The following is a 12,500-nucleotide window of genomic DNA, read 5'->3' on the forward strand; positions in this document are numbered from 1 at the left end:
CCTCTTCCCTCTACTTCTGGTAATTGTCAGCAACATCGACAGAAATGTCGGTTCGTATGAAGAAGAAAATGATCAGAATGTATATTTCGAAGGTCGACCTTAAAATTGCTTCCATTTTGCTCAGTTGTGCCTATTTAATGACCACAGCAGGATCACTGACAAATTATTGTACCGGCATGTACATATGCAGGCCTACCATTCTAAAGCAATTATGGGCCGAGTTTAATCTTGTAATGGACAATAATCTGCCGTCATTTCTTTTTTTTTTTTTTTAGTTTTCCATGACAACAATGAGCCCATACCATAAAAACTTGGTTTATCAGACCTGCAAATAAGTTCACGTCAACTTGTACCCAACGCCCTCCCCCCCCCCCCCCCCCCCCCCCAAATAGATAAATGAATACACAAAACAAACATAATAAATTTTTAAAAACAACAAACAAACGAACCTTATTTCCAATATTGACCGATTGAATTACTGATAGCCAGTTTTCCAAATTTTATTCTCATATTTGGCAATTCTTCAGGTTTTGATTGTTTGAAAAGTTGGGTGCCATCTATCTAAATCGGCCGATATTTTGAATAAAAGTTATATTTTCTGGCAACATTGAAAAAGAAAGAAAGGGTTCTGTGCAAGTGCATATGAAAAGAAAACATACGAATGACAATCATAAATGACTCACAATACTGACCAGCAGATAAATGCGATCCTGACATAAGACAATAAGGATAAATAACCAACAATTTGAATCATTATCTGCCCCAGCAACGCGATAAAGCCGAGCTGATCCTAGTGACCACCAGTAAGTATAACGTGACCTACGGTACTTGAGGCCACCAGGTGAACCGTTTTCTGACGACCAGGAAATGGTAAATTAGATCATTCCTATTTTTACTATCACATCATCATCATCATCATCATCATCATCATCATCATCGTTGTCGTCGTCGTTGTCGTCCTCATTATTATTATTTATTATTATTATTATATTATTATTATTATTATTATTATTATTATTATTATTATTATTGCTATTACTATTATTATTATTATTATATTATTATTATATTATTATATTATTATTATTATTATTATTATTATTATTATTATTATTATTATATTGCTATTATTATTTATTATTATTATTATTATTATTATTATTATATTATTATTATTATATTATTATTATTATTATTATTATTATTATTATTATTATTATTATTATTATTATCTGGGTGGGGTTCCTGGCCTCCCATAGTGGGCAGGGAGGTACATACTGTGTCTTCTATCCCCCTATATCTGTTTTCCAACATGCTTTCTGTCTGTCTTGGAATGAGATTACTTGGTTTTGTCCTGCCCCTGGCCGGAGTCCTGGCTGGGAGGGAAACAGTCAAATGCATAGTTATTGTTTTTGGAGATGATAATATTTTCCTTGTCAATCATCTCTCTGTGTTATGTATTATTATATTTAATATTTTTGTATCATGTATAATGTAAGCATTTGAGTGTATTCCTCTTTGTTGGGTTTTGTGCTTGTGTCCGGATGAGACTTATAGCTGATCTCAAACTAAGTACAGTGGTGGTATGCACTTGGAATCTACATCTGATCCCTATTTGTTCTCAGTTCCCCAATGTCTTACTTTTTCTTGGATGATTTAATTGTAATTCTAGAACTTTTTACTATCCCATTTTCTTCCTTTTTACTGGTGCTGATATAACCTAAATGTGTTGCAAACGCCGTAAAACCCTTAAAAACAAAAACAAATATTATTATTATTATTATTATTATTATTATTATTATTATTATTATTATTATTATTATTATTATTATTATTATTATTATTATTATTATTATTATTATCATTATCAGCATCATCATCATCATCATATCAGTCTCCTCCTCATCGTCTTCGTCATCACCACTGAATGAAATGGAAAGGCGAGGTAACCAATGCCTCCGATCCTATAAATGTTCCTCTGAGTAATTATAAATTGACAAATGTCGATGGCTGTACTGTATAGGATAAAGCGGGTGGGTTTATGGATCTTCTATCAGAAATACTAACACTTACAATACATACACACGTGTCCATTTATGACATATAATGGCAACAATAGCAAGTCCCTCAAACCTAATGGGATAGGCAAGCAAAGGCATTAGACATGTTGGCGTATGATTATTATTATTATTATTATTATTATTATTATTATTATTATTATTATTATTATTATTATTATTATTATTATTATTATCAGTGCGTATCAGTACCTATCGTCCTGATTGACTCTTATCAATCACCACTCAGTCAAGTAGGCGTTTACTCCCTCTCTCTCTCTCTCTCTCTCTCTCTCTCTCTCTCTCTCTCTCTCTCTCTCTTCTCTCCTCTCTCTCTTCCCCTCTCCTCTCTCTCTTCTCTCTCTCTCTCTCTTTCTCTCCTCCTCCCCTCTCTCTCTCTCTCTCTCTCTCTCTCTCTCTCTCTCCCCTCTTCTCTCTCCTCCTCTCTTCTTTTTTCTTCTCTCTCTCCTCTTCTCTCTCTCTCTCCCTCTCTCTCTCTCTCTTCTCTCTCTCTCCCCTCTCTCTCTCTCTCTCTTCTCTCTTCTCTCTTCTCTCTTCTCTCCTTCTCTCTCTCTCACTCACACACACACACACACACACACACACACACACATAGTCATTTCTGCCAATTCAATCAGCGGTGTATTGCAAGGTCAAGTTAAATGTCCCAGTTCGAGTCCTTTTCGTAAATAATTGCGTCAACATGTTATAAATAAAACAGACATGCACCATGCATCTCTTTATTTATAGCGCAGGTCCGCGGTTACACATAATCATTGTACTTTGCAATGCTTCATTTGTTTATTAACCCAGAAGGCAATAATAAGAATATGCAATCTAATTTATTATAATTTCAAGCGGTATGAGTCAATAACGATTCTATAATAATATATTATAATATTATGGGTGACTTGTTTGGCATCATTCGATGTTTTAGCACTGTTGCCAATCTGGCACTGTCTATGGTTTAATACAAAGTGCACATTGCACACACCTCGTTTAAAGTCTGACATCCGCTTCAACAGTCGCAACGCCACTTCCCTCGTAATGACGCATGACTCTAAACTATCGGATCGGAACAATGGCGGACACCCTTATGAAATATTTTTCCGAAGAGCATAAAAGCGCATCCAGAGGGAAAAAAAACAATTATAAATCCGATCATGTTTTGACTTTTACACATTCTGATCACAAGACATATGAACGGTTCTAGCTAGCATGAAGAATAAAAAGTAACGATTTTCTTTGTTAAGAACCACGATGGCCGCCGTTGCTGGGCAAAGTGACATCAGACTATTGAATCCAATTATGGGGTTCATCGTTGAAATGGACACCATTTTGCGTTTGAGAGTATTTTCATTACGAATGACAATGAGCCTATAACAAACTTTGGGTTATCAGATAAGGAACTAAATAGGTATACGTCGCTTAATATTCTTTTGCTCATGATTAAGTAGGGCAGTCCAAGTATTATTATTATTATTATTATTATTATTATTATTATTATTATTATTATTATTATTATATTATTATTATTATTATTATTATTATTATTATTATTATTATTATTATTATTATATTATTATATTATATTATTATTATTATATATTTTTTTTTTTTTTTAATTTATTAAAAGGACACAATGCCAGAATTAAAGCTTGTCATTATTCTGTCAGTAACAGTTAAAATTTGACACAGCTCATTGACATTTGGTACTCTTTGTACACGATAACGAAACGTATTGGAATGTAAGCTCCAATTTATTAAACGGAGACAGATACTGTGGACGTTTCTGGTTTCCCCTTTATTTTTACACGATGAGACGAAGTAGGCTAAAAATGACAATGACGTCTATTCTTGTTACATTGCAAATTGATATATAATCCTAATGTTATAAATGTTAACACATGAGTATTCTAATGAATGCCATGAGCCTGAAGACATCTCCACAAGTTTGTTGAACAAGCCAAAACAATCGTGTTATCAGAAAGACACAGTCATTTTACTTTGTAAGAATGCTTTTCGTTTTCCAAACAAGCATCGCCGGGGGTATTGGACCTCCGTTCAGACATGGGCACACAAAACTTCGAATGTGTATAATAAGCAAACAATGATTGATAAACTAAGCGAACGACACGGGTGTTACACATTGAAATGCGTTAAGTAAAATTCTTACTTGTTCTACCCGTCAGGTCAATCGAACCATCATAAGAGTAGAATATATTAATATATTATAACCTTAAACGTTTAAAGTCTGATTGAGAGAATCTTATGAGAGCTAATAACCCAACGTGCCGGTCTGAAAACAATAACAACCAGCAGTATGGCGTCAACTCTAGGACTTCATATAGCTTTCAATAGCGTAATATAATTTACTTGATGCGCTCAAAGATCCTCACGGGTAATTTGAAACGTTTGGAATTTATATTGACATTGTAGACACGTGTCTCGTTACGTATTCTGTTGGTCAGGGATCGACGTGTATATATTCGCACTCAATTATTCGCCTAGTCAATATTTTTTTGCGTCATTTTTTGAGATTTCCATTACAACAATGAGCCCATAATGAATTGAGTTATCAGACCTGCAAATAAGTATACGTCGTAAGGGGCCCTTTGTAAAGCGCTTGAGCACGTTCAGTGGATATTGCGCCATATAAAAGCTCAAGCCTGTTTTGTTTTTTTAAAAGTTGGACTCGAAACAGTTTTATATGAGTGTGGGCCAGACTTCAAAAAGTGATTTTAGATTAATAAAGACAAGTGAGCGTGTCGCGGTTTTTGTCATAACAAATCAAAAGTTTCCGCGGTTATTAATTCAATCTTCTAATTATTCGACATTGTATCTATCATTTTGAAGACGTAGCGTCTTAGATCTCATTTTAAAATTCTGCGCGCTGTATATCTAAATTAATTATTACAAGTTATCACATAGATATTTATATTATTGTAATGTAAAATTACACTATATCGCCCCTGATTGTATTGCCATGCCAACCTCGTTTATTGCCAATTTAATGGCGAACACAGATTGAGGATAAATATTATTCTTTTCACACTCTTTATACTGTCAAAAAGGGGATCCCGATAACAGTTAGTAGAGCACTCACTCGCTTCACACTCAATGGGACGAGATCGATCGGGGTGAAATCGAGATTTTCTCCCTGATCCCCTTGTCTATCACGCAATGATTGGGTAGCTGTGTTTGTAAAATCTGGCGGAAAGCATTTTAAAGATATACTTGCGTCCAAAGCTTAGCTGAATACGGAAAGAGAATATGAGTAAAGAGGTCTTTATAATAATTATTTTTTTATTTACTTTTTTTTCAAGGACTGGACTTTGTGCCGACCAAAAAGCCTCACAAGTTTACACACCTGTTACTGTTGCTGTGATGTACCAACATGATTGACGTGCGGCTTTGTTGTCGAATGGTATGACAATCGCCTCCAGACCGATAGGTCCCAGGTTCAATTCCCGCTCTTGGCAGCGCAAAATTTGTATTCTTGGAAAAGGCCCTCTAATCATATTCTCTCACCGCACTCATATTATGAGGACCTGACAGGTAACACCTTTGTCTTTATCGACACACTTCTCACATGCGCCATGTCTCGTCCTACACGTAAGTTTTGCTGTTGGCCTGGGAGCACTTGTATAACGATTTTGGCACGTTTAGTTGATAGTTCGCTACATAAAAATCTCTATTATCTATGTTTTAAAAACTGTTATAATATGTTTATCTTTTTATTTTGGTTGAATCAGTTAAGATTTAGTGAATCAGTTAAGATTGAGAGAGAGAGAGAGAGAGAGAGAGAGAGAGAGAGAGAGAGAGAGAGAGAGAGAGTGTGTGTGTGTGTGTGAGAGAGAGAGAGAGAGAGAGAGAGAGAGAGAGAGAGAGGGGGGGGGGCAACTTTAGTTTGCTGGTTCGTATCACGCGACGTGCATTCAAGCGTTGGATATTGTAAAAGGCAAGAGAGGACGGGCAGAAACGGAACAGACTGTCAAAAGAAATTATGGAGTGGGATGGGGAGGGGAAGAGGAGTTGACTTCAGGGGGATACGGATCGGGCATCAACACAGGGCATGGGGCAGGAGTTTGGCAAGAAAACGAGAGAGAGAGAGAGAGAGAGCGAGAGGGTGTCGTGAAGGCCCTTTGCTGAGCACACTTGCGATTAGCGACATAAAATCTAGCAATCCGTGCCTATTATTGGAGCAGAACACAGCTATATTATTACTTAGAGTGAACGCATCCTGATACTCTACGACACATATCATTCACATTTGTGCTTTTAATTCTCTGTAAAGTATAATAATATTATAAATGAAAATGAAGTTTTACTGGACGTTTGTATTGGTTTCAATTCTTGTTGTGACTGTGCTGGCGAAGGACAGCAAAGACCATTGGCGACAGAAAAAGGAAAAACATCAAAAATCTTTGGCCAAAAAACACCATTTTGACAATGTAAAGGAGAACAACAAGGATTATAACAAAGGGAGTTATGATATTGTTACACCAACCGAGTATAAGGGGGAGACCAAAGCACACACGTTGAAGCATTATTTCGGGAAGAAAAAGGTACGTTTTTGTTTTTGAACCTTTTGAAAGTGTGTGTATGAGGCCAGTGTGCATCCTCGAATGAATGAATGCGATAACCCTGTATTAATGTTGTTAATTGTTAGAGACAACGTATATTGCAAAATACACATTGGTATAAGACAAAAATATTATGATCCAATCCTTCACGGACGTATAATTCAACAAATTATTTTTAACGGAACAATCCCCACATCGAGCTTTTATATAGCCGTATAGACGATATTACATTTTTTTTCGGACAGAGACAACATTGTTGACGGCCAGATACTCATTTCACACCTGAGTCTGGTGGGAGACTGTGAGTAAAGAGCATTTTCCAACGACTTAACTATGCTTCCCTCAGAGCGGGACCAGAACCCAGGATCTTCCAAATCCGAAGGCGAGTGACATACCACAAGACCACAAAGCGCACTAAAGAAAAGCGAACTTTTCACATAAGAAAGCATGGTGTTATCTGCTAATATTTCACTAAAATTATCATCATTATCGTCGTCATATTCATTCATTCATTCATTCATTCATTCATTCATTCATTCACCTGTATTTATATTACAAGTAACCCGATCATCGTTATCATCATCTCCGACACAACAATAAGCATCATTATTAGTCGAGAATGTAGCCATTACCAGTCACTAAATTATCCATGAAACTAACAAACAAAAATGTATCGATTGTATCTACACAGAGCTTTAATCTGATTAGAGTTTAATTTAAACAACCAATGCGTTTGGACAGAACGTGCATTTCGGGTGTATTAAGCTATATTTTTTTAAGGAATTTTTTTTCTTATCCTACAATTTCTCATTGTTTAAGGTTTAAATTGTAACTCGATTTAAGTCAATAATTTCATAAGTACTACAGTTACAACTACCACTACTACTACTCCTACTACAGCTTCTACTACTACTCCTACTACCACTGTAACTACTACTACTACTACTAATACTACTACTACTACTACTACTACTACTACTACTACTACTACTACTACTACTAGTACTACTACTACTACCACCACCACCACCACCACCACCACCACCATCATCGCGACCACTTCTGCAGCTTCTGTTTTTACCGCCACTCAATTAATCATTATGTCCAGTGCTGAAATGTTTGCTGCATCACCCCTCTCAACGCCATCATCATCATTTCTATTTACCAATGACATCTTTCAGCAAACAATTTTCGTACTTTGCCATTCCATTTTTTTTTTTTTTGCCCCCTATCCCAGTTACCCGACGGTAAACTCGAAGTTTTGGTTGTTAGATGTTTTTCCTTTCCTTTTTTTTTTCTTTTTTTTTTTTTTTCTTTTTTTTTTTTTTGTGTTATTTTTATGTTTGTTTGTTTGGGTTTTTGTTTCTTTTTTTTGTATGTTTGTTTTTGTATTTTTTCTTGGTATTTTGTTATTTTTGGTTGATTGTTTTATTTGATTTTATATTTATTTGTCGTGGTGGTGATAGTTGTTTAATTTTTTAAAAATTGATTTGGTGGGGGGGGGGGGGGGGGGGGGGGGGGGGGGGGGGGGGGGGGGGGGGGGAGAGGGGTTGTTACATATAGGTCGACATGTATTTAGTTGCAGGCCTGATATCCCAAATTGTGATGGGTCGACTTGTACTTATTTGGCAATCAGATAACCCAAATTGTTATGGTCTCATTGTTGTAATGGAAATACTCTCAAAACATCGTAAAATGTTTTCCATACCTGCAAATAAGTACACGCCATTATTGGTCCATTGTTGTTATGGAAGACCGCTCAAGCCAATGCTAATTATTATGGGTCGACGTGTATTTATTTGCAGATCTGATTAACAAAATTGTTATGGTCTCAGTGTTGTAATGGAAATACTCTCAAACCAACGTAAAATATTTTTCTTTACAACAATCTTAAAACAAGCCCATAATAATTGCTTTCGGTTATCTGACCTGCAAAAAAATATGTGCTCATCTATATAAGTATATATTTTAGAATACTTAAACAAGTTCTAGATACACATTTGCTCAAAAATAAACTAATACTTACATACACATAATATACTACACTTTTTGTACATCTCATTAAATCCGGGTTGATCCGCTCTATGGGCTTAGTCTGTTACTGTCTCTGGAGGGCTTCTACTTTTACAAAATAACACAATCAAGGGTGTTTGACGGTAGCTGCTACTATTCTCACAATAAATGGCCTATATTCCAATCACACAACGAAAATGGAAACGAGCCAATACGTGATTCAATCTGTCAAAAGTAAATATCCATCGATCCACAAAAGAGAGAGAGAGAGAGAGAGAGAGAGAGAGAGAGAGAGAGAGAGAGAGAGAGAGAGAGAGAGAGGAAAAAAAGAATTTCCCTAATATTTACATCAAATATTCCAGCAAATGGTACTCAAAACATTTTTAACCACGACAAATCAGGTATTCACAAGCGCCAACCAAAAATATTTGCTGAACAAGATAGACGTCTACACCGTTAAAAACAAACGTTGATTTTATATCAAAATATCATACTCTAATCAAATATCGATAGGGACCCCCCCATCCCGTCTAATTTTGTCTAATTTTTAAAAAGAAGTTTTGTGCTCAAACCCCCCCCCCCCCTTCTATTAAATTGCAGTACACGAAATGTGCCGGTGTAAAGAAGGATGGTCTCTATGCTGTCGCTGTTATTTTACAAGCGACACCTATGTATTTGATTTAAAGAAACCCGTTTGTTTTCACCACATCTGGCATCGCCTAATTTAGAAAATGTGGATAGGTCAAATTGCAACCCCCCTCGGCTCACTTCTGTGGCCGAAAATCAACAATTTACCCAATAATAATAATAATAATATAATATAATAATAATAATAATAATAATAATAATAATAATAATAAATAATAATAATAATAATAATAATACTTATTGTAATAATGATAATAATAATAATAATAATAATATAATAATAAAATGTATAATAATAATAATAATAATAATAATAATAATAATAATAATAAAATAATAATAATAATAATAATAATAATTATCCTTCTTTTTCTTCTTCTTCTTCTTCTTCTTCTTCTTCTTCTTCTTCTTCTTCTTCTTCTTCTTCTTCTTCTTTTTTTATTATTATTATTATTATTATTATTATTATTATTATTATTATTATTATTGTTATAATGCAGGTATACACAATTGTCCATGGCTTTGATCAAATTGATATATTTAATTTAATTAAATGGGCTCAAATCGCTTACCATAACACTGTTCAAGTACCCTTATTAAACTTTACCCGCTCAGACAACTACAGTTTACATGCATGGAACAGTTTGAAATTTTATAACAAAAGACTCCATATCTTGAAATAAGATTTTGATGAAAAGGTTTTTGATTGATATATTTTTTATCGCTTATGATATAAATGATCAACATAGTTATGATATCAGATCGATTAATTTTTTACCTGAACCATGCTTCTTTTTTTTCTTTCTTTTTTTTTCACAGGGTATTGAAGGCATATGACCTGTTATTATTATTATTGTTATTATTATTATTATTGTTATTATTATTATTATTATTATTATTATTATTATTATTATTATTATTATTATTATTATTATTATTTATTATTATTATGTATTGAAGTCATTCTATATAATAAGGTTCATAAGTATCGTTGTTACGACTTCTTTTGTTTTTCTGTATGTGAACATGCGTGTGTGTGCGCGTGCATGTTTGTGTTTGCGTGTGTGTAAGAGAGAAAAAAAAAAGAGAGAGAGAGAGAGAGAGAGAGAGAGAGAGAGAGAGAGAGAGAGAGAGAGAGAGAGGGGGGGGGGATTGTGAAGAAGAAGGTGGATTACAAATTCATGTTTGATAATTACTATTCCTATTCCTGCATCTCATTAATTTTAATTTTTTTTTTACCCAGCTCAACAAAAAGTCAAAGAAGTATGCCGCGGGTAAAAAAATGAAGAAAGTCCACAAAGCAATGGCTTGGTTGAACATCAGGTCAGGTATGTCGATAACACAGTCACACACGCACCACACACTCACACAAACACATACATATCCTCTTTCATTCTCTCTCTCTCTCTCTCTCTCTCTCTCTCTCTCTCTCTCTCTCTCTCTCTCTCTCTCTCTCTCCCTCCCTCCCTCTCTCCCCCCCCCCTCCCCCTTTTCCCCTTCATCCCCGCCTTCCTTCTGTTGCGCCTCTTCTTGCATCCACATCCAACACCCTCTCCTTACATTTACATTGTTTCCACATTTGACGAAATGTGATATTTTGTAACCTTTCATATTTGTGGGGTTTTTTTTGGTTTATTTTTTGTCACCTGACGAAGGCCAAGGGCCGAAGCATTGTTTGTTTTGTGTTGTTCCGTTATATATGAGTCCCATTTACTCACTCTATCTTTCTCTCCATTACACAGTCACTGTCGTCCTGCAACAGCCCCACCACCTTTTTTTTTTGTGGGTCAAAAAACTTATACTGTTGGTTATAATGACTCGTATATAAAAAGGAAAAAAAAGGGAATTAGAACTGTTATGCTCATTGAGCCAGAGCTTATTCGGTTTCTGTTGCGGGAAGCGGTCTGCTGCAATTGCTTGCTATCATTTTGTCGGACGCGGGACAGGAAAATTCGACCACACCTAGAATCGATGTTAGGTTTCCTTCTCTTGTGAGGGGGAAAAAATATGATTTTCAAAGATTTCAAAGATTGTCAAGTTCAGGGTCATTAAAAGCACTGGAAGTAAAAGCTGTATGGTAAAAATGAAATGCGTAATTATTTCGTTAGAGTACAGCACACCGGAATAGTTGTTGTATTTACTTTACTTTCTATCCTGAAAATTGAGGGGAGGGGGGGGGGGGAGGCAGTGTAAAAGCTTCATTATTCACAAGCGATGTATACATACACAAAAATGCCTAGAAAAGAATTATAGTCATATTAGAGCATTCGTTTCACACACAAATAGACCGAAATCGACCCTGGCCGGGTGATGTCGAGGGTGATGTCTAGATTTTTTCTGAACTCCATGCCCACCCAACAGTGTTTGAGCAGCGAGGTCTGTTAGATATGGCGGGAAGGATTTAACGATAGATTACATAAACCAGCGTCCTATCAAAAGGGCAGCACGCAGTTGCTATTGTTCGTTTCACGCTAAAGAACCGGGGATATACTCTACGACTTGAATAATATGAAATAAGTATAAAATATTAATATGTGTTTTTTTTCTATCGAAAGTAATTAGTCAGTAATGCTCTGTCTGCCCTTTTGTGAAGAAAAAAAAAAGGAGTAATAGAAGGATGAGGAAGAGGAAGAGCTCAGTGGGTTCCGAAGAAGAAGAAGAAGAAGAAGAAGAAGAAGAAGAAGAAGAAGAAGAAGAAGAAGAAGAAGAAGAAGAAGAAGAAGAAGAAGAAGAAGAAGGAGGAGGAGGAGGAGGAGGAGGAGGATGAGGAGCAGGAGGAGATGCCGACGACAAGGAGAAGGAGGAGAGGAAGAAGGAATGGAAAAGGAGTCAACTGTAGCAAAATTATGAGGAAAATGTAACAACTTGTCAAATTGGAACAAGTTATGTTGACAATTTTATTCAAGAAATGTTTCATGCCACCTATTTAGAAACCTTGGGAGATATGATGTTTGCAGCTCAATTTACAAATCAATGATATCGTTGTTGCTTTCCCCCCCCCCCCCCCCCCCAGAATTTCGTGTTTTATTTTAAATTTTCATCCCCAGAGAATCTGTCCATTCACAAACCTACACAGGGCTGATTAAGATAAAATGTTTCAGCTCAATAAAGGATACATAATCGATATTCGCCTGGAGTAGATTTTTTAAAACTAAATGAATTTGAGCATTTAAGAAGCGCATTTATCCGGTTTCAA

The 12,500-nt window shown here is 35.5% G+C and overlaps 1 protein-coding gene across 1 annotated transcript in view; it reads left to right on the plus strand.

Moving 5' to 3' along the window:
- Window positions 1-6,193: 6,193 nt before the first annotated feature.
- Window positions 6,194-12,500, plus strand: part of LOC144973181 (uncharacterized) — a 22,261-nt gene continuing 15,954 nt past the window's right edge. Inside the window, exons 1-2 of the mRNA XM_078915314.1 lie at window positions 6,194-6,625; window positions 10,548-10,632. Coding sequence (XP_078771440.1) covers window positions 6,371-6,625; window positions 10,548-10,632 — 340 coding nt within the window. The 5' untranslated portion in view covers window positions 6,194-6,370. The remainder of the gene's footprint in view (window positions 6,626-10,547; window positions 10,633-12,500) is intronic.

Source organism: Berghia stephanieae, chromosome 5, assembly GCF_034508935.2.
Source record: "Berghia stephanieae isolate SIO BIC M18660-M18661 chromosome 5, UCSD_Bste_1.3, whole genome shotgun sequence".
Lineage (NCBI taxonomy): Eukaryota > Metazoa > Mollusca > Gastropoda > Nudibranchia > Aeolidiidae > Berghia > Berghia stephanieae.